Raw genomic sequence first — 22,343 nt, forward strand, 5'->3', positions numbered from 1 at the left:
AGCCATTAGTTGCTTATTCTCATCAACCTATAGCCAATGCTTTGTATTTCTTTGAATTGGGCACGTTAGGTTTTACATCATCAAATGGTGTCATTGCCTGTGCTACCAGTGAACATCTGCAAGATGTCTTCTTCCGGGATCATTTGGCTGAGTTTAATTATGTTCCAAATATTATAGATGTCAAGGGAGCTCAGAGCCTGAAGTACAGATGTCATGTTTGGGTGTCTGACCCAAAGGAGGGTCTATAAGGCCTGTACTTGTACAAGAACAAGAGAAAGTAACTCCTTTCTTTCCTTTTATCCCCCTCTGAAATTCTTCTGAAAATCCCCACCACGGCTGTGACCCACAGTTTAAGGAAAAGCTACTTTCAGCAAAAAAGGCAAGAGATGTGCATGATCAAAATCGGTTTGAAACAGGAAATGTTTTCTCAGACTAATATTGGTATCAAATTATTTGGAAGGTGGCGCTTTTTATTTTTTCCCTATAGTGATCTTTTATCTTTGAAGACTGGGACTTGTTCTTGCTGCAATACTGGCTGTATTTCAGGTTTTAGAGTGATTACTTTTTGTGTGGATCACTCCGTGGTGTAAATTGCTTGACAGATATTTCCACATCTCCTAAAGCTGTGAACTTACAGCTCTTTCTACTGCTACCACCCACTGTCTCAGAATCAAATCAAGTTTGAAGAGCTCTTAGGATAGTTAGCATTGTTTCTGTGACAATATTAAAAACAAATTTTTACTTTCATCTAAGTTGTTGTGCATTTAGGGTTTTTCCAAGTGAATACTTGAAAGAGCTACTTCCAGCTCTAAATATCTGAGGCCCTAACTTCTTCAGCAGTCCTTCCCATTTTCCTCCAGTTACAACCTAAAATGAGCTAGAATGGTAGTCCTCCAGATTCTGGAGACACAGGTGAGCTAGGAGTTCCTTCATCAGTGTCCACTGTAATGCACGCAGAGGTACAAGGTGGGCACTGCTACTTGAAACAATCAAGGAGTACAAAGGGCAGAAGGTAGTTAATCAGTAGTGAAACATTTTGCAGTGCCTGGGAGAGATTCAATGAAGGGCAACAGAGATGGTGGAAGATCCCACTGCTTTAGTCAGACACAAATGGTTGTTCCATCTCTTCCAGAGCTTAGGAGTTAAGGTAGCGATAAGATTATAAACTTCAATGTATTTATACAGTATGAGGGGCTTACATGGGGAAGGTTCAAGATACTGTTTTTTTATCATTGCAATTCTGCACTGGGTAATTTGGAGATTTTTTTTTTGTTCTATTAAACATGATCTTGAGATGTTTGTGCTTAGTAAGTTGTACTGTTACAACTTACGCATGAGTGTAATAATGGAAAAGGCAGGTAGTGAGTGTGTTCAGTTACTGCAATAGCATTCTCACACTGGTTGCTGTTCTGCAGTGATAGCTGAGTCTTCTAATGCACAAAGGAGGAAAGATCCCTCAAATTCTGAAAACATGGAGACTTTATCAGACAACTTAACCTCTGAGAAGAGCCAGCAGTTAACACACACAGTAGCAGTAAGTGTTTGGTGTATGGTGGAATGGTCCTTGTGCCCCTTTTCCCCCTTCTCCAGTCTGCTTTTTTATAGGTGGGGCTAAAACCTTCTTTCAAAGAAAACTGGTTTGTATCCAGTCAGCCCAAACATATGCCTCCAGAGCTGCAATTTTGGCAAAACTGCTTTAAAAAGAAAAAAAAGAAATTTTACTTCCTCTTGTAAGGGGATGGTGGGATGCCCTTAGTGAGAAACCTATGATATCACTTATGTGCAGCCTAAAATGTTTTTATGTGTGGACAATGATGAACGTGTCATCCAGCTGTTGTCACAGACTGGCGCTGAAAATCTGTTTCTAAAAATCCCCACTTTTTTAATTGATCATATGTATGTTCTGTTCATGGTTTCATGTCTCCGAGTAGAAAATGGTGAACTCTGGTGTTGCCGTGGTTACAGTGAGCCAGCAAACTGACCTGGAAGATGCTAACCAAGGCTCAGGTCAGGCTTCAGTTCCTAAAGTCTGATCCAGTTCAGTGTCACCCAGATGACATGTTGAAGCATCTGCTTTTGTGGGCCTTACAGCAAAAGCAGATAAAGATTTCATAGTAGTGCAGAGGCTAAAGCTATAGTTTCTTTGCCTTCTTCAGCAAAAAAGTCCAAAACTCCATCTCCAGGAATGAAAGCTAAGCCTAGGTGAGTGTCTTGCAGACGAAAAGTTGCAAAGGGGTTTTATGCGTGTGGGGTTTGGTTTTTTGTTCCCTTCTCCTGGGGTTTTATTGCATATGATTTTGAGGCTTATTCCATCACTTATTAAATTAGAAAAAGATTCTGTTTTTCAGCCTGGATAGTAAGGCTGGATGCCTAGAGTTACAGCACTTTGGAGATGCTGAACAGTGATGCTGAGTTACTAGTTTGGCAGCTGCTTTGGTGTCACTTTTTTCTCATCACAGATTTAATCCAAATGCAAGGTGATCACCCAGCTAACTTAAGAGTTTAACTTCAGCTATGTGTGTAGCTTTTGCTATTAACTGCAGCTCAGCAAATATGAGGCTATTCATAATGGGGAACATGACTTTTGTGAAAGATCATGTGAATTTGAATTCTCCTTGGCATCAGTAACACCTTTTTTTCCAGGGCTTTGGAGGACAGAATTCCTTGTAATTAAGGAGCTGGACTTCTGTAGAGTTACTGACTGACTTTCTTCCTTACACACCTAAACCGTTGCTTTGATGCTAATTGGTGCAAGTTTTTTTTCCCCTTAGTACTTCACAGACTTTTTGGTCTTTAAATGAACAGCTCCCTCATGTGTCCTCTTGTCCCCAGTGAGAAGCCCCTAGAAGAAGAATCCAGGGAGGAGGAAACATCAAAGGTATGTTTGCCTTGGGGCTCACCTGAGTGAAGAGATATGGGGCAGGGAAGAGATGTTCTGGTGGAGTTGCAGAAGAAAGCTGGGATGGGTTGACCCACTGATGCCATTGAGCAGTGTACTGAGTCCATGCAGTGTCATACCTGATGTGATGTGCCGTTTAGCACCAGGAGTGAACTGCAGAGGCAACAGCTACCAGCCTCAGTCTAGAGTGGCCCAACCAGTTAATTCGAGCTCACTGGAGTGTATTCAGCACATATGCCCACCCCACAGCAGTGTGTTGTGCTTGTGTCTAGGAGTACAGTGGTGTGTGGGCATCCAGACCGACTGTGTGTGGGACAAACTCACATGTCACAAGACTTGCACGCTGTCTGCAAGAGCAAATGTTTGCTTGCTGAATGGAACCAAGCCTTGGAAGTCTACAGACATGTTTATTCACTTTTGTCTGAGCTCTAATGACCCTCCCATGACAGGTCTAGTGCTAGTTTTAGATTTTTAAATAAAATTAATAATTTTTTTAACTGCCGGTTCAAATGCTTTGTAACACTTGCCCACTCTGCAGTGAATTCAAAGCTTTTGAACTACTTTTTGTAACCTCACCCTATTGGCCCCCCCAACTGTGGGAGTTAGTATACTCTTTGATAGGGAAGAACTGCAGGCAACAGTTGCACCTGGATAGTAGTTGCAGTAGGAGGAAGGAAGTTTCCTGGCACACCTTATCTCTGCTTTTAGCAGGCTCTTGGATAAAAATATGACTTTGGGTATTGTCGTTTTAGCTCCTGGAACTCCCTCTTTTTCCAAAGGATGTTGCCTGGGAAAAGAGAAACAGGAAAAGAAGTTTGGCCAAGCAAAGGGCTGAAGACAGGTATGAGCCCATGCAGAGACTGATGTACCAGGTGACTTCAGACCATTTCTAGTCCTCATGGGTGGGGGTGTCCCCATGGGGTGGGCTGTCTGAACAGAACAGGTAGCAAAACAAGCAGGAGGCTATGAAGGGTCACAACTTGTCTCAATAGGACCCTTTGGGTCCCCAAAGTGATGAACACTTCAGAAACTAACCCTACTCTGCCAAAAATGCCCTCTACCTCTGTGATACTATGTCACATTGGCTTTTCCATTTTTCCTTACCCAAATATAATCCTCCCATCCTCCAGTGAGTAGAGTTATGAGTGTCAGCCTCTTTCACAAATACATGAGCTTTCTTGGATATTGTTCCAATATCCAGCATCATGTGTGCTAGAGTTCCAGGACAGTCTTTCTCTGTTTGTCTCCTCACATCCAAAGCTAGTAGCAGTGTGAGCAGAAGCACTCGAGGGTCTGGGGCCACTGCAATCTGTGGCACTGAAAGTCTGACACGTGCCTTACTCCTCCTGTGGTCTCTGCCAAGTGTTGTGTTCGAGTTAATGCCTTCTGCTGGGTGGAAGAGGAAATGAACTGTATGTGAGGATCTCTGCTGCTGTTCTGGAGCTTCCTTGAGGCTTCCTGCTTCGGCCTACTGACTCTTAGCTCAAAAAAACCCCACGCGGGCTTAGATGAATTTTTTGATTGATTGTACATAAGAATAGGAAAACTTGATGCAGAACTTCATCAGGACTGCAAGTTGTGTGTTTTAAGACCAAATAATTTGGTGCCACAAATACCGGTTTTAAAACAGGAGTAGCATTGTAGAAGTTAGAGGTGAAGAACTACTTAGTTCGGTCATTCTGCTCCCTCTAGTGTTTCGTCTGGAAATGAGCGTGTCCTTCCCTCAGGAGGGGAGGCTTTAACGAGGAGCTCAGTTCTTTGGTTTTCCCGTTCTTTCACTAATAAAGAGAGAGTGTACTGTTTGCTGAGCAATAGTTCTAGGATTTTTTTAAGTAGTTACAATTTGGAGAAGGCAATAAAGGTACAGTTAAGTTTAAATGTTGAAAGACATGAAACCAAAATCTAGATGTACACAGAGAAGTAATTAGAGAACAAACATCGAATATTGGAATTTTCAAAAGGCAATTACATGGATTTTTAAAAAAATGCCTCAGATATTATATTTCCATTACTTATTTCTTCCTACCGTGTACTCTTATTGGTGATGTGGGGAGAAAATGTCCAATATGTAAACAGGGATAGACTAATTTGTATCTTTTGAACATTTCTCTTAAAATAAGAGTTAAAATTGAAAGATTGAAAGTCAAGACAGAGAACAAGAAAACTAGGTAGGAAAGGGGAAAGTATTTTTGTAGAAGCTGTGAAAGCAGTCCATTTAGTCACAGAAAGTGTTTGAACCTGTAGTGGGAAAGTGGGACAGAAACAAACCACATTATCACCCCCATAATCTTAGTGAAGTTCTACACGGTGATTCTTCATGGTTGTATGTTGCTTCCATATATATGTTGTCTTGCAGGAAGGAAGTCTTTGACTTTGAAAACTCAGACTCTTCAAGTCATGAAAAGGTAAAGTTGAGAACAGAAGTTGTTAAGAGCTATGGTCCCAACTCAACACCTTAACAGAGTAGTAACTTGCAGGAGGGGACATAGTTCGTTGCAGAAATGCTGTAAGGATGGACACACTGTTATAGCAAAACAGACAACTGGGAATCTGAGACTTTTTTTGTTTGTGTGGTGGAAACGGATTTTTTTTTTTTTGAGTAGGGAGAATGCTCATCACTGCTTGAATTTTGCAGTGGGTAATGTATGATATCACCAACAGAAATCTGAGCTGTTGCTTGAGTGAGGCCGTGGGGTATCTCTGTGATTGAAGGCCAGCCTTCCTTTGTGTTTTGCTGATTATCAAAAGCAGATTGCTGAGCATCTGCTTTGTGCTTCTAGGCTAGACAGAAGAGACTGAAATCCGTTTCAAGCCATGCTTTGCAAATTAGGAATCCCTGGTTAAAAACCAGTCCTCACAAAATTTTTTTGCAAGTTCTGCTTGACTTATATTTTGCAGACCCTTGAAAAAATGAAAAATAATGAGTTGCTTTGCTTGCTTTGAAACTTTGACCCGTGTGAGTTTTCTGAAGAAGTGTAAACGTGCTCCTGATGGCTTCCACCAAGGTGGCTCTGCTGCAGAAACCCTTTGGCTTTCAGCCTCTTTCCTAGTGTGAGAGATGTCACTGCCACCTGCTGCTAATTCTGTGGCAATGGGTGATGAATGGGACACCCCAGTTTTCTCTTCTAAATGGGACATTGCCGGATCCTTGCTACTGCCACTGGGTGTCAGCATAAATCCCTGTTCCATGGCATCCTGCCCTGCGTCCCAGCAACCCCGTCCCAAGGCTGTCCAGGGACCGTGTTCTGTGTTTACATGTGCTACTAGCAGTGGTGTTATTGATTAAAACGATGTTTCTTATGACGTTAGTGCTTAAAATGAGCATTACTCATAAAGCAGGGAAAGGAGAAAGTAACTCTGTTTAAGACAACAAGTGTTTGTCTCTTATAATTTAGGACACTTTCAATCAACAAATTCCACTCCCTTAAAAGGTGAAATTTCCATGCTGGACTCCTGAGTTTGATACATATAATTATGTAGATTATTTTATGGGGTAGCCGGACTCAAAGACAAATATCTTCTTCTTTTTCAGGTTGCTGAAGCCAAAGGAAAGATTCTTGGTCAGAAAGCTTCTTCACAAAATCAGAGGTACAGGATCATACATGTACCATTTATCAACTTTTTGCTATGTGAAAAAGAGTTCATAGCTTTTGTTAAGCTTTTTTAAGTTAGGATCAAAAAGGCTGTGTGATTTTTCTAATACAATAGTTCCTTGCTTAGCTACCACGGTATCTGTGGATGTTATTGGTACTAATTTTCAAATAGTAACTGAGAATATAAAGGTTATAGGAAAGAATAGAGTCTCCTGTCTACTTTGATTATAATAAGATTTTAACATGACTTTAACTCTTAAATATCGTCCTTCTCTGATCATATGTGTAAACTGCTGACTTAATTTTTGAAAAATGCTTAAACTCCCTGCCTTGCTTTGGCTGCCTCCCAATTATAGCAAGCTGCCAGGAACTTGCACCTCTAAGTATGTGGGTTAATTTCTGTTTAAAAAAAAAAGCTAATTTATAAATATCCCTGAGTTGCTACTTTCAAAAACCAAGCAAAGAAAAATTTGGCTAGTGACTGCACTTTAATAGTTTGGTTCTTGTGCTGATCTCTCAAGGAACCTTCCTGCGATTTCTGTTTGACTGTGCCCCTTCTGTGGTGTGCTACTGTTAGTGTTCGCTTGTCTAATTTGGGTCTTTATGTGCTACTTGGCAGGACTTATGAAGTAAAAAACAAGAACAAGGAATCAAACAATCTCGAGAGAAGGCAGGTAGGTTTTCTGTGCTTTTTCATCCCTAGAGCCTTTGATTGCTGTGTTTGTCCATCTGTACAAATCTGTTGCACCCCTAAAGAGGCTGAGGTTTAAACCTTACCCGGGGCAGAGGTGGAGGAATATGAACCTGGTAGCCTCTAAATAGCCTGTTTGTTGCTACTGAAAGCAGCACTCAGGGTGCACCATCACTGCCAGCGAGCGAATTGTCTGTTATATTTTTTTTTGCCCCACTGATGTGCTGTTGGCTGCAGCTCAGGCATACTGAAGTTTTCCTTCTTGCAAGAGCACTTTTAAACACAGGAAAGGGGGGAAGAAGAGGAAGGAGGATGCTGTAAAAACCCCATATTGGCAAAGGGCAATCATCTGCCTCTCAGTGTTTTTATGCTGGTGGTTTGACAGCTAACTGTGACTGTTTTGGCAGATTTCACAGCTTAAAATGCTTTACATATTGCACTGTGGGGAGGAAGAAATGGAGTAACTTGATAGTAGTTGAAGGGGAATGGCTGAGGGTCTTCTCAGTGAGCTGATTAAGCAGAACTCACTCTTAAGAGGGTCTCTAGTCCAGTTACAGGAAACATCTTTTTTCGGAAAGCAACAATGAAAATACAAGCACTGGTCAGAGTGAAAAAAGCTGGATCCTTGACTCTCAGATACAGTCGGTGCCAAAATCTGTTGACTATACCCGAAAAAGAACAAGGGTGAGAAGTAAATTGAAAGGTAAGTGTAGTCCCCTATTGACATTTAGCTATGCATGATGTGCTGTGCTGTGCTACAGAAAAGCAAATGGCTGGTGATGGTTTGAGAGTGTTCAGCCAAATCCTGATCCTCCTGAGTGGGAGGGAGCAGGTTCGAGGCTGGCAGCAAGGGGTGCCCTGTGGAGGAGGTGCATTGCGCACTCTTGTGCTTGAGCTGGTCTCTGGTTCCCTTCCCAGAGTGGGGTTGAAATATCTGGGTGGAAATCTGGCACTTAAACATCTGTGTGGGTGTAGCCCTCTGTGTGTTGATGGGGAAGGGCCCCTGAGTCCCGAGCTGGTGGCTGTGTTGGTGCTCTTGAACACAACAGGAAGAAGATCTCTTTAAAGCTACCACACCTCCTCCCTGTAACTTTCCTCTCCTCCTCTCCCCAGAAACATGATTGACTTGGCAAAGTAAACCTTGAAAAACCTGACAGTTTGCAGACCATGGCACTCTGCTCCCTTAGATAGCTGGTCTGATAGACCAACTGTCCTCTTAGAAATAATCACATTTGATTTTGCAAATCACGGATAGCATTCTCTGCTCAGACCTGCCCAAGAGCAAACCTCCCCTACAGCCTGCTCCATGGCCATCTACTGCTGTGACCTCCAAATGCAAACCGAATTGCTCTGAATGAGATGGAATGTGTCTGTCCCATTCATGGAGAATGAGGCTTTCTCAAGTAGCTGTTGGATTCAGTGGGAATGAAAAAGCAAAAGAAAGTTGAGGTTGAAATTATCCTTTTTACCGTGTTTCCTTGGGAGTTGTTCTCACTCCAGTGTCAGCCCACACATCCTGCCTAGGACTTAGGGACCATCAGACAAGATGCAGAGCCTGCCCTTTTTCTTGGCTGTTCTGGATGCAGTGAGTTGTGTATGTTTGCATCATTGTATCTGGCTTTGTTAGAGAAAGGGCTTTGTTAGTAAAAGGGTGTTTTTTGAAGCTTACTATAAGTTTTGTGGCATTTAATCTTGCAAATGCCCAGAAAACCAAACTGAAAAGGTTAACATCATGGCTAACTCGGGTAACAGGGTAAAGTACACACTTAACTTTGTAACCAAGTAAGCTTTTTTCCTTGCAGTGCTTCCAATGTCTTCCGCAAGTAGTGGCAGTGACTACGCGTCAAAGAAGGTAAGGCGGTGTCATGCTTAGGTGTCTCAGATTTAAAAACATACATGTAAAATGTGTACAAATGAGTTAGAATTAAATAAATTGGTGCTATCTTTTTTCTCAAATGTTCTGATGGACAGATTTGTCTAAGCGTTGCTGAGACTGTATTGGTCTACTAGAGGAGGTCTTAAGGAAACATGGGAAACTTTGTAGAAACAACTGTGTCTGAGTCCTGAGCATGTTGTCCTGGAGTGATATTTACCTTTGACAAGTGAAAAATTGGACTTGGTGTGACACTTGCCTTGACACAGCTGCCTATCTAAATACCTGCCCTACAAGGCTGTGTCCCCACGCTGTCTTCTGCCCTGTATTGTGCAGTGCCTTGGGAAACCTCGCGTTCACCTCTGCTTTGATGGCAATTTTCAGAGCTTTTATTCCAAGTCCTGTGCTCACACCACAAGTCCTGGTTCATGCACCATCGTTCTCTGCTTTCAACTATAGCTCTGGGAAAACTAACAGTGGATTATGTAGCAATGGAGGAGTTGGTGGACCAGACATACATCAAGCAAATAAAATAAAATTGAGCTATGTCAGGCTTTTCCAGTGCCCAGCTGTTAAATGCCACGTATCAAATATATCTCAATCAAAATATATTTGAAATACAGAAAGTTTTGAAAAAAACTCTCCAGAATGCTTAGTTGCATTAAAAGCTTTTATTTTCCTCTGGAAAAATTTTCTTTACTCTCTTGACTATAATGCTTCTATTCTACTTATTAAAAATATCAAATGTACAGCTCTGGTGGCTAAAAGGAAAAGTGATGCATGCATTGAACTTCAGGGCACAGGTCTCCTTCAGTGTTAGAGAGCCATCAGTATGTTAGGAATATTTCAAGTATATCTCTGCCCTTAGTGTACATAAAAAACCAAACCAACCAACTAAAACAACAGCCCAAGCCCCTAGTTCTTTAGTAATGTTTAAATAAAACAAATGCTTAGACACTGTTTTGTTTCAGGGGGGAGAATCAAGGAAAAGAATTAAAAAGGAGATGCAAAGGGAAAAAAGCAGATTTAGCGCCAAGGGAGGTGATTTACCTACAGTGGATCATGCTGGTATTTCTATTTTAATCTTCTTCAGTGCATTAGAAAAACTGTTTTGATACATATGGGTCTGTACTTTTTGGGTTGGTTTTTCTTTTTGATTTTGCTGTTTGCGTTCACATTTTCTTCATAAGCATTCTGCTTGGTGATATTTTTTGTAAGGGTTGTGAGGGCTGGATATTGTTTGCATGGATACTCTTATGCAGGGAGAACATTAGCTGGGGCTAGTGAGAGGTGAAGGAAAGAACTTAATTGACAGCCACGAAGAAAACAGCCTTTGGACTGAGTTTGAACCACCATCTCTTCCCTGTGTAAAGAGATAAAGAAGAGGGTGGAGATTTTTTTGTTGTTGTTGTCATTAAATTGAGGTTCCTAGTCAATGCAGGATTCAGCCTCTGTTGCCTGTGTCATTTGACTGATCTCTCACGCAGATGAAACGCTCTCAAAAGAGCCCAAAGAGGATTCACTATCACCAGGTGTGTCTGCCAGGGGCTATTCCAGTGATGTGGAGAAGGCTGTGCAGGTGCAGTATGCAGTGCTTAAACTCCTTCCAGTCTGCTGTCAGGCTTCTTCTCATCTAAAACCAATGCATCATGTCACTTTTTTTCCTATAACTAGACAAGTCCCTGACAGCTTACCTGCAGTGCAGGGTGGATACCTTCTTACTTTGTTTTCTTTCTCTCCTTAGAAGTTACGTGAAGCACCTGGAAATTTGACTAGAGAAGAAGAAAGTACTAAGCGGAAGGACTCAGGTTTGTTATTCTTGATAACATGGAAGAGTTGTTAAAAAGCAGAAAGGGGCATTGCCAAAGCATTATTTCCTTTCAAAGACAAAATAGCACTGACTTTTCTTGAGATAATTTTTTGCTAAGTTCTGTTTCTCTGTTTTTTATATTATGACAGACTATGGTAAGATGATTTTATATACATGCTTGAATTCATTGCTAATCCCTAAATCCTGTTCTTGATCACAGGGGAACTTGTAGTATAACTACTAAGAGCTGGGGATTTGCAAACTAGTGACCCAAGAGACACACAGAACATGCTTTTTAATGGTTTGAAAATGCACTGCAGCTTCAGTTTAAAAAGAACAAGCCTTTCTTAAAGTTGTTGACTTTACACCTAAGAGCAGAGACACAGACCATTGCTATAAGCATTTGGTAAATGATGACTTGGGTAATGCTTATTACTGCTGTAGCTTTTTTTTTGGGTAGGTGACTTAAGGAATTTTTTTTAATGAAACTGAATCTGCATAAACTAAGTCAGAATTGCAGCACAGTCTCTTTGTGATTGGAAACAACCAAACTTCAAGAAAGTTGAGCAGCAATGGATTGTTTTCATACTAATCTTCTAAATACTGGTGTAGTTTTGAGAGACTGTCTTGAAGTTATTGCTGTGACTATGAATCAAGTCACTGAACAAAAGCGTCCCTTTTCTAATGACCTGGCTATATTTGTGTTCCCTATATATCTCTTACCTGTCCTGCAGTTTCAAAATACACTGTCACTGCACCAACAAATCTGCTTAATTTTGGGGGAAGATAAGTTCTGCAGACTTGATTTTTTTTATCACTGTTTACTGTACAGCCTTACCATTGGACAGGAGTTGATACCATGAGAAGGCACAAGTAGGCTTATGTTCAGAAATTTCAAGTGTGATCTGTGACTGCATTTGAATTCTTTCTTTATGAACCCAAAATCTGCTTCAGGATGCTTCTTGTGTTCTGACTGTCCTCCTTGTCTTGGGCCCCCACCACCTTCCTTTCTGCACTATGGAGACTGCAGTCATCGCTGGTCAAACAGATCTCTCACTGAGGTTGAGAAAAGTATTAGTGAGACAAAGAGATGGGTTTTTTTTTTCTTTTAGGCAAATTTTCCTTAAAATACAGGCTGTAGTCTCCCTCAGCATGTTCCTAAGGTTTTTTCTGGATTAAAAGCTATTGTATAGCAACTCTAGTGAAGCTGCAGAAAGGTGGCTGTTATGCGTGTGGTTAGGTATTTTTCCCCTCTATTGTGTTTATGCATGGGTTTTGGGGTTTGGTTTTGGCTTTTTCTTGTGAGGAGAAGCTGGAATTAGCTTAGTAACATAAACAGATTGCAAGATTTGGTCGGAAGTGTGAAGAAGCCGGACAAGAGGTTTTTTATGGTTAGAGTAGCTGGTCAAGAGAGCAAATTATCTTTAAGATGGAGACATGTTAGCTTTCTAGTTATCTGCATAACACTAGGCAGTCTAGTTGCCTGCTTTTGCAAGGGAAGATGCTTGCTAGTGAAGTCTTATCCTGTCCTGTAAGTGTGATTTCAGATGCTAAAATGAAGTTGCCTGCTTTTCTGAAGCATTGGTAATTCCAGTGGTGGTTTCTGCTTGAGCAGATACTGTCATGTACCTCATGCAGAAGAACCGGTCTTTTCTGAAATACTTTCTCTTCTCTTCCCAGATACATTAGAAAGCACTGTCATAAAAAAGCTTAAATTTTCCAGCTGGGAGACAAATCATTCATCTTCTGACACTAACTATAAACCAAGGAAAATTTTTGATTCAGTAGAAGAGGAAGCAGAGATCCAAAAAGGTAAAGTCAGGTTGGCAATTAAAGTGAAGGCTTAAATGCTTTCAGCTTTTCTTTTGTTATAGTAGAAATCATAGTCATACGGAAGCTTGAAGAGATGTGTCTGTAGCAAGGCTAACTTCTCCAAAGTCCAAAATTAACAGAAGGTGCATGTTTCATCACTGTCATTGGAACCATATGTGGAGGTGTGAATGACGAAATTTGGGTTCCCCTCAGTAAGCTGCTCAATGATATCCACACTTTCTAGTCTTCCTGAATAGTGACTGTCTAGAGCTATTAAAAAAAAACCAAACCAAAACAAAAAAAACCCAAACAAACCAAAAAAACCCCCAACAAAACCCAGGAGCTGAAAAAAAAGCATGCAGATAATGGACAGAGTAACTGCAAAACACTGCTAACTCCAAACACAAGGGGATTAGGCTTTCTTTGCAATGAATAAGTAGAAGACAGGAAAACAGTGGTGACTTTTTTTTTTTTTTTTAAATTCCCTTATGTTGTGCTTTTGCCTCACTGTCTGTAAATATACTGCTCTTTGTGTTGCTCTATTGTGCTTCTTGTTCCTTACTGCTAAAAAGTATTTCTCAGTGGACTTTTGGGCCAGTTTTCCTCTTGCTTATGAGCTCTAGAAGAACAAAACTCAAATTCCAACTCTATAACAAAAGTTGCTGCTTACATGAATGACAAACCCTTCAGTAGCAGGAAGGCTTATATTCCAATAAGCCCTCCAGCATGATGCTAACTGGTTATACACTTCCTCCTAGGTCAGGAAATGGATGATAGTGTGGGTGATGTGTTTTTTTCCAAGATGCAACATGAAGACTTCAGTCATTCAGGAGTGATTCCTGCATTTGAAAGCTTTGTTGACCAGCTGAAGAAACTGTTCTGGGTAATGTGTACTCTCTTACTGTGTGTGGCAATTTATCATATTATGTGAAATTACCTTTTATCTCCAGAGGAGTTGGTGCAAATATCAGATATTTATTTTTTTGCCCAAGACCAGGGCTTTGGCTGAAGTGTTTGTTAGTCTGAAGCTCTTAGAAGTATTCTGCATAACCTGTATATTCTGAGAAATGTTACAGGGAAGACATAAAGGAAGTTTTAATTAGCTTTTTCCTTCTTTTTGTCTCTACATGTAGGTTGGAACATCAGACTTGGTTAGGCACTTTAAATACTTTCCTCAGAGGGGAGAGATCAAGGCTTTTTGAAAAGTGATCCAGTGTAGTGACAGTGTACCTATGCTGGAACTGTGGGTCATTTTCCTCATGAACACATATCAAAAATAGAAAAACTCCCTTTTGGAGCATAGAGCGGTTTCACTGAAATGTAAGATCAAGTAACTTTTTCATGATAAAAACCAGAAAGCAATACAGGCTGCACCTATTGACTAGAACATGCATAGATCCATAAGGACATGCTTTGAAATTAATGGTATGTGGAGGTGTTAGCTGCACAGTTTGTAGTGAACTGTCTATTAGTGGTTCACTCAACTGTACAGACCTACTTAAGATGCAAGCAATCAACTGCTACTGTTGATTTAGCTCTAACAAGTAATGTGGACATTAAACCAAGTTTAATATGACAGAACAGCGTCTGACCCATTAGAAAATCTTCTTGTGGTCAAAAGCTTTGAAAAAACCAGATGTGGCAGAGCAGACTTACAGTGAGTGGTTTTGTTGGTGTGTTTTTGTTTGTTTGTTTTTTGTTTTTTGTTTTGTTTTGTTTTTTTTTTTCTTTCCAGCTAGTGCTAGGTATTCACACTAAGCTTTTTGGTACTAAATCCTTGAATCAAGGCTGAAGGTGGATGCATTTACAAATCAGTTAAGATTAAAATGCACACTGCCTGTATAAATGTTGACCTGAAATAGTGCTAACAAAGACCTGGTTTTTGGCAGTTGTTAAGTGTGTTGAAGTATAGGTGAAGCTTGCCTCTTCACTGATGGGATAACATGACCCCGACCTGAAGTTACCTGGGTTACACAGAGGCTTGTTGGTGTAACTAGTGTGGCTGAATGAAATCAGTTCATATTTGTAGTACCTATATGTCACCTCACTGCTGTTTAAATTTGACTTATGATGGTTTCTGCTAAGCTGAATGACAGCCTACAGAGGGATTTGCATTCCGGGGAAAGGTTTTGCAAACTAGACTTACAGGCTTTGGCCTAGGGCATTGCCCATCCCTAAAGGTGCATCCTGTGGCTAGGCCCGGTACAAAAGGATGGAGATCAGCACACAGAATGCCCTGAGGTCTTCGGAGAAGAACTTATCTGCCCTGCTGAACCAGATACACCAGTGCAGGTAAGCTGTCTGGTGCTGACTGAAAACAGTTTCAATTTTGTGTAAATTTTAATTGACAGGGAAAGCAAACCTGACAGTTAGCTACTGCCCTTATGATTTGTAAGGCAAAATAACTTGTGTGTGTCCCTTTTTTTGTTTTATTTTGTTTTTCTGCAAGAAAACTTTCAAAAATGTAGCTCCTGAGATTGATCCTGATTTTTCCTGTAGGAGAAGAGTGGATGGATTCATTAATGCAAAGCAAGCTTGAGTTACAAGCAGTTGATGAAGCAGTCCTTGAACTATCTTCTGGTTCTCATCAGTGTTCACAAATCTGTTTAAAAATTCTCTTCTTACACTTTTTTTGTTTCTGTTTCTAAATTGTTTAAGAAAGAAGCCAGGTTTTGATTTACTTAATGAAGTGAGGGAGAAGAAAAGGGATCTGTTATAGGCCCATTTCTGTAGATTGTTTCCATGTGCATGAAATAAGTGCCAGAAGTGGGCTATACAGGCATTCACCAGCTTGGGCTTTAAGAAAGTCATTTTGCTTTACAGGTTGTCAAATTTCTTAGGTAGGAGATAGATAAAAAAATCAATTCTAATATTTGTGGATTTGTTATAAGTGAAATACAAGCACAGTCTAAGAAGTAATTAAGTCTATCAGGCCTCTGTATCCACTACACAGTCAGTTTACAGGATTTAGAGCAAATGTAGTATGAAATAATAGCTCCTAAATTGAAAAATTCCTAGTATCAACAGGACCTCTGTGAGTTGAATTTGCTTGCCATTAAGGTACATGGAGAAGTTTCAGTTCCAAAAGAAAAAAAATTAATGTTTTGGGGTGGAAGGTAAGAGTTGATGGCAGTGAGCTGCTGCCATGTTTTGATGTTGCTAACTACGTAACCTGGATCCAACCAGTCACGGGATAGTGGAGACAGAGCTGTGCCAAATTTGTCCTACCTCACTGCCAAGGGAATGGTGGCAAACTCAAGTGGATAAGGGTGTTGCTGGTTAAGGTTTAGAAATTGATGGCATCTGTGACAACACTGTATGTATCAAATCCGTGATAGGAAAATCCATTAGACATTGTGTCAAGATAGAATCATAGAATGGTTTGGGTTGGAAGGGACCTTAGAGAAGTCTTCAGCTTGGGAAATCTCTGCTGAACTTCCTGGAGGCCAGGAGAAGTATTTGGGAGTCAAATCTGCCCCATGTAGTTCAGCAGGGACATTTGCTTCTGCCAAAGTTAGGCTTGCTGCTGAAGGGATTGTCATCCACCTCGTGTGACCGCACGTTAAAGTGTCAAACTTGTTTCTGTTCTCCATCGCTAGGCTTAATAAACTTGAGACCTTCCAGAAGATTGTTGTTGACGAGCTTTCCAGTCTTGAGAAGGAAACTCAAATTTTGGCAAACATGGAGAAGGATGCAGTGGTGCGTATGACTTCTCGTGTATCAGCCTAGCGAGGTACTCCTTCCCAAGTAACGGGGGTTTCCTTTGGGTCTCTTTTTAGGACTTCTGGAATGCACATCTGCTCAAGCTGAATTCTTTCTGCAACCAGCAAAAACAAAGGTACATCTCTGCCAGTTGTCTTGCGCGCTCACAAGTCCTCCAATGGTCATAGAGGGTATTAGTTAGGCTGACAGTACCCTTGCTGGTATATGGAAAAGGATTCTAAAACCTGTATTGCTTCTCCACCTGGTGTCCGTTGACGGAGCCTTTGCAGCCTTGTGAGGGTTTTCAATTGGAACTAGAGTGCGATGAGGGACTCTGTGTGGGAAGTTGTGCAGGAGAGGCACAAACCTCAAGAGACCTGTACCCAGATCTGGAACAAGGTGCAATGCACTCTCTGGATGTGACTTTATCTAGAGGTCAGAGGAGGTGGAAGACGATCATTTCTTATGTAAAAGATGCTGTTGGTGCAAGTGCTGGGTAAAAAGCTGCAATTCTCAGGCTTATTTTTAATGGTAAATATCTCTGTCAAAGTTTCATCAGTAAGTACTAATGCTTCACAGAAAAACTAGCCAAGCTTGATTTTCTTTCAGAATTGAGTCTGTTGACTCAGCCGTGGGTGAATCAGTGAAGAGTTTTGCCGACAATATCCAGAATACAACAGTACGGTACACGTGATACAAAAGCAGTTCTGTGTGGGTGGTGGACTGAGCTCTGATTAAGTGTTGGAAGTGAGAAAATGAAACTGAATTCTTCAGAGGGGAAGCCTTTGTTTTTTTTTGGGCTGGTTCTTTGTGGGACCTCTGGTCCTGATGCATGGAAAGCATCAAGAAAGCAGTGTTTGCCCAGCTGGACTATGAGATTGTGATGCTTCTCCTGGGTTCACAGTTTGGGTATTTGTTCATCCTAAGGGTGGTTTCTGTGCAGTTAGTGGTTCTTAATGCATTTGGCCTTGGGGTTGTGCATCCATGAAAACCTGTGACTAAGAGCTCTGCAGTTTAACAACACCTTGCATGCTTTCTTTCACCTGCTCTTTGAGTCTGGCAACTTCTAGCCTTGATGCCTTCAAGTTTAATTTCTAAAAATTAATTTTTTTTGTTTACCTTGTATCCTGGTTAAATATCTGTTGAAATTCTTAAACTCTTCAGAGTCTAATCACTAACTTATGCCCTTGTTTGTATTTATAGTTAAGCTGAATACTGTGCTAACTTCGATACAATGCTTAGTTTCTATCTGGTTCACCCCATCACATGGGCATGTATTTTTTCTACTGCTGCTGTTCCAGCTTTCATGCACAGGTCTGATGTCTTTGAGAGTCTAGCATTCCTGCAATAAGAGCAGTGGATTACTATGATGTGTGTGATGCCACGTGTCTGCACTGCATAGGGCTGAAGAAAGCTCCCTGCTTGAAGGAACAACTGTGGTCACCCCAGTGGACTGGGCCTGGGATTTTTAGAAAACATGCTGAAAAACAATGGCTTGTTTCTTTTAGCTATTAAAGCTGGAATCCTGAGCCTTTCCAAAGGGAAAGGTTTCCACTATGAGCATTGAGTTGCTGAAGGACAGAGGTGCCACTGGAGAAGGACACTTTTAGAGAGAGCAGGGCTGAGAAAGGGGCAAACATGTCATGGGAGCTGCTCATCCTGCAGCACTTGTTTGAGGATAGGTGCTTGAGAATTAAAAGCTGAGTCTAAATGTGCTTCCGGGACCTTTGCAGTTTCTTGTCTTGTACTATTTCTATGTTTGTACAAGCTTTTGAAATACTTTCTTACTTTTTTTTGTTCTTCCCTGCAGTACGAACATCCAATGAAGAAGGCAGAAGAAAGCAATGTGTTCATGGTTCCTTCTGACTAGCAACCCCCTGAATTCATTATTACTCTTAAATTTTGAACACCTTGTGTATGCAGCATAGAGAAGATGGTTCTGTGAAGGATATCAATTTGTTTTAAATGCAAAGAAAAAAGGGGAGGAAAAAAACATCGACATTGAGCCTTTTTTTTTTTTTTTGCCTAAAAAGAATATACACTGCTAAGTGGTCCAGTTATGATCCCTGTGTTGATAACAACTTTTTCTGAAAAGTTGCAAGATGGGTCCCTTACATATAAAAGAAATTTAAAAAAATATCTAAAGATAATGATTTGTCCACCAAATGGATGGATATTCTGCTTTACTTTGAGTGTTCTGCTGATTGATTCTAAGTAAAATATTGTTTGCATAGAATAACAGTCTTGTTTTCTTCAAAATGATGCACTGTGCATGGCTGGAAAGGTACTCTAGAGTCCTGTGTTCCTTGCATGGGATGTGTTAGGCATAGCCTTTCCTGTGTGCAGCAGCAGTGGGGGAACTGCTGCCTTGACACCATTGCCACTCAATTCTGGGCTGCAAAGTTGAAAGCGGAGAGGAATCTACTAGCCAGATGCCTGATGGCAAACTGGAGACTGTGGAGGGCAAGAAATTTGGAGCATTGAAGAGAAAATGGCAAGTGAGGCTGGAGAAAGTATTTCTGCAACCAGTGACTTTTGGCTTCAAGGAGAGTTCAAAGTACAGTGACCAGTGCTAGGATTAGACAAAATAGCATCAAAAGTCTCTTGAAAGCAAGCCACAGATAAACCATGCGATGTAATATTTTTCCTATGCTTTGACAGAGTTCCCCAAGTGATATTGCTCTTCACAAACTGTTGCAGACACAGCATTATAGTGCTAGGGCACTGTAATGAATTTGTAGGAACATGCCATGTTTCCAAGCTTTGGGTTTCTATCTACTTACCTTATAAACCAACCTCAGATTACTGTGTGGGTTAGAGTCGAGGGAATCTTCCCCTGCACATAATGTACCTTCATAACAAAAGCCCAAACCCTGACAGGGTTTGTTTTACCACTGAAACAGCGGGGTGATGCTGTTCCTTCTTGACAAGGTCATGCAGGCTAGCGCCAGCACAGAAAACAAGAAGAAGCTTCTGTTGCTATTGCTTTACCATTTTATGCCTATTCCTTTAGTTTAAGTACTCCTGACTGGATTTGACATGAGATGAAACTTGTTTAACCACGTCAAGGGGTGGTTGGTGCTTTCCTTCTAGGATGGTTTAAAAGAAAAGACTACTTCAACCCTGCCCTTTCCAAAGCTCCAGATCCACTGGTCTGCCTTCTCCTATTCACAATGTTAAGGGCTGTAACCCTGATTTCACATTCAGTAGTTTGTGTTTGTTTCTTTGCAGCCTGGCCCTGACTATGCTGCACCCTCCTGCTGCTTTTCAGTGTCTTTAAAGTCTTTACAGCTGCTGTTTGAAAATCTAGGCTCTCAAAGCACTCAGTCAAAGTGAATTTTGAGAGATGAAGCTTTAACTTCTGTGAACAACTCTGCTTCTGTCTGGTAATACTCTTTAGTTTTGCATCCCAGTAGCAAAATTTTCAGCATCCTCTGTCCCACTAGTGTGATGGTATGCTGTGGTGCAACCAAAGTGACATTAATCGAAACAGGCTTTAAGATATCAGCCTGAATAATCTGAGGATGTCTTCCTATTGCCTGGCTGTACCCGGTCCTAAATTTGTGGCTTTTACTACCTGAGTAGTAATGCAAGGTCCTAGCCCTAGGGGTGTGATAAGACTTAAACTGCCCTGTTGCTTTTTATTCTAATCCACAATTCACACTGGTGAAAGTAAAGGGATGCTTTTTGTAATGTTACTCCCAGTACCAAGGTGAGCCTTCTACTAGTTCCCACCTAAATGTCTACATTCCATGGGTTTATTCCTCATGACCTGGCCAAACATGATGATGCAACCAGGCCTATTAAGGTGCTTGATGTGAAGCAGACCTAAGAATTGAGATGAGCTGGCCACACTGTGGCTGTTCTTATATACTGAATTTGCAAAGCCATTCTGTAACCTGTAACTATAACGCTTGGAAGGTGAGTGTTGAGCACTTCAAAAGGCATGGATAAAGGAAAGATCAGGGTTCCTTACTTATTAAAAATGTTGTATGCATCTATACTTGCTTTTAACTGTTTCATTGGAAAAGTCTAAACCCTAAGAGGCTGCTTTTAGTGATGGGTATGGGAGAGCAGAAAGGGATGTCATAGCACTTAGATACCTTCTACTCCTGCACTTCTCTTTCTATCCCTTTATATGAAAAACTTCAGCTTTTGAGCTCGGAGAGTTCCAGCTTGGTAACCCATAAACTGCCTGAGGTGAAAATTTTGGACTTTACTGATGGTCTTTCCATCTGTAGTCAGTAGCAGTACTGTTTGGAGACAACATCTGGGACAGGAATGACTTTTTCTGACCTTGAACAGTCCATCTCATACAGCTTCCTGCATTGTTTGGTCAATCAAGCATGATTGAGCCTAAACCTGCTGAAGGTCTAAAGTGCATTTGGTTTCTACAACAGACCTGTAACTGGGTTACCATAATGTTTCATTTTGGAAGGTAGGTAGTTGACCTTGGCATGTTTCCTTTTCCTTCTCACTTACACTTTTAAGAGTGTTATTAATCTAGATATTTCTTTTATTTTCTTCCTTTCAGTGCAAACGGATATAGCTCAATTTTCAACCTGTTCAGTTTCCTTAACACTTCTAAGCCAGAACAACAAAGAGGATGTGGATCCTGAGATGCAAAACACGTACATCAGAAAAAGAAATGAGCACTTAACAAAGTGCACATTAAGGACAACTGCTTTATGCATTTTAAGGTCTAAACAGAGTTTAATGTTAAACTGGTTATAACCCCTGCTATCTTCATGCTGTATCTCTTTCAGGGGGTGATGCTGTGCCAAGTGCTTGTTTACCTGCACATTCTGTACTGGCGCAATGGTCCCTCCAAGGTCCAGAGGGCTACAGTTACCGAATGTCAAGGCTGTACAAAGCCAAAGAAAATGATGTCCTCTGTGGCTGGAAACAGGTAGAGGAACTGTGTATCTGTGTTTGCCCTGGCCTGGGGACAGCTTGCCCTACTTGTCAGTAGAGTGTGATGATATTGACTGGAGCACACTGGGACAGTCCTGCTTCTGCAAGCAGTAGGACTGTGTCTTTTAGACTGTGTCTAAAAGAGTACTGCTCTGGAAAATAGACATGTTTCTAGGAACAGCTGAGAGCTTTTGTATACTGGAATCAAACACAGCAACCTGGTCATACAGGTTTTTTATCACGAGGAAGAGTTAAGAAAGAGTTACTTAAAACCACACTCTGAGAAAAACCTTGCAAAGCTGAGTCTTGGCACTAACCAGAAGTCTGATATATCTTCTTTAATTTCAGTGTTCTTGGAATGGTCTTTAGTAACGCTCATTCCTTCCTCCTCTTCCTTTGGGAAGTTACTTACATCCAAAACCAGTGAATCAAACTCAGTAGCTTTCTCCTTTACTTCCCTTTCTCTGCAGACATACCCTTTGGTGAGCCCAAACCAGCAAGGTCAAGTATTTGCATCTCTTCTCCCATGTTTGTATTCTCAAGCTGAAAGAAATGTTATTTTTGAGATGGATTTCTCCATTGTCTCTGTTTACTACCATCAGATTCCAATTGAAAGCAATCTGAGAAATAAAGGATGACTTGATAGGCAAGTACAAACTTTGAACAAACAAGTTATTGCAGTACTACCTTTGTTCAAAAACCAAGTTTTTACAGGTAGTGGGACAAAAAAAACACAGGGAAACTTTACATGAACACCAGCCAAGGTGGTGTGTAAAGTTGTGGAGGTTGTTTCTCGGTCTGAAGTGAATGTCCTGAGAACTTCCTGAAAAAGTTTGAGAAAACAGTCTCAAACAGTTTGAAAAAGTAACCGGTTTCCAGTAATTTGATGCCTTAAAGAGGAGTGGAGACAGTCTGATAGTAAAATTTGTTTATTTACAGTGTTACGTGTTACAGGAAAATCAGTTTAAAAAGTCAATGCTTCTCTTTCTTCAAAGTTGCGGCATTTTGAAGATGTTAAGACATATCTCAAGAATTTTAAACATACCTGA

General features: G+C 40.9%; 1 protein-coding gene across 1 annotated transcript in view; it reads left to right on the top strand.

The window, feature by feature from the left end:
- The window catches only part of SYCP2L (synaptonemal complex protein 2 like), a 29,060-nt gene extending 10,402 nt beyond the window's left edge, over positions 1 to 18,658 (top strand). The window contains exons 17-36 of the mRNA XM_039386072.1: positions 1,416 to 1,540; positions 1,932 to 2,027; positions 2,126 to 2,202; positions 2,833 to 2,878; positions 3,652 to 3,740; positions 5,256 to 5,304; positions 6,432 to 6,487; positions 7,112 to 7,166; positions 7,730 to 7,886; positions 8,986 to 9,035; positions 10,028 to 10,124; positions 10,544 to 10,635; positions 10,801 to 10,864; positions 12,547 to 12,678; positions 13,437 to 13,561; positions 14,876 to 14,970; positions 16,278 to 16,377; positions 16,458 to 16,516; positions 16,990 to 17,059; positions 18,191 to 18,658. Of these exons, the coding sequence (XP_039242006.1) occupies positions 1,416 to 1,540; positions 1,932 to 2,027; positions 2,126 to 2,202; positions 2,833 to 2,878; positions 3,652 to 3,740; positions 5,256 to 5,304; positions 6,432 to 6,487; positions 7,112 to 7,166; positions 7,730 to 7,886; positions 8,986 to 9,035; positions 10,028 to 10,124; positions 10,544 to 10,635; positions 10,801 to 10,864; positions 12,547 to 12,678; positions 13,437 to 13,561; positions 14,876 to 14,970; positions 16,278 to 16,377; positions 16,458 to 16,516; positions 16,990 to 17,059; positions 18,191 to 18,250 (1,694 nt within the window). The 3' untranslated portion in view covers positions 18,251 to 18,658. The remainder of the gene's footprint in view (positions 1 to 1,415; positions 1,541 to 1,931; positions 2,028 to 2,125; positions 2,203 to 2,832; positions 2,879 to 3,651; positions 3,741 to 5,255; positions 5,305 to 6,431; positions 6,488 to 7,111; positions 7,167 to 7,729; positions 7,887 to 8,985; positions 9,036 to 10,027; positions 10,125 to 10,543; positions 10,636 to 10,800; positions 10,865 to 12,546; positions 12,679 to 13,436; positions 13,562 to 14,875; positions 14,971 to 16,277; positions 16,378 to 16,457; positions 16,517 to 16,989; positions 17,060 to 18,190) is intronic.
- The last annotated feature ends 3,685 nt before the right edge of the window (positions 18,659 to 22,343 follow it).

The sequence above is a fragment of the Pipra filicauda genome, unplaced genomic scaffold, assembly GCF_003945595.2.
Source record: "Pipra filicauda isolate LSUMZ 115617 unplaced genomic scaffold, ASM394559v2 scaffold101_size5749837_pilon, whole genome shotgun sequence".
NCBI classification, from domain to species: Eukaryota; Metazoa; Chordata; class Aves; order Passeriformes; family Pipridae; genus Pipra; species Pipra filicauda.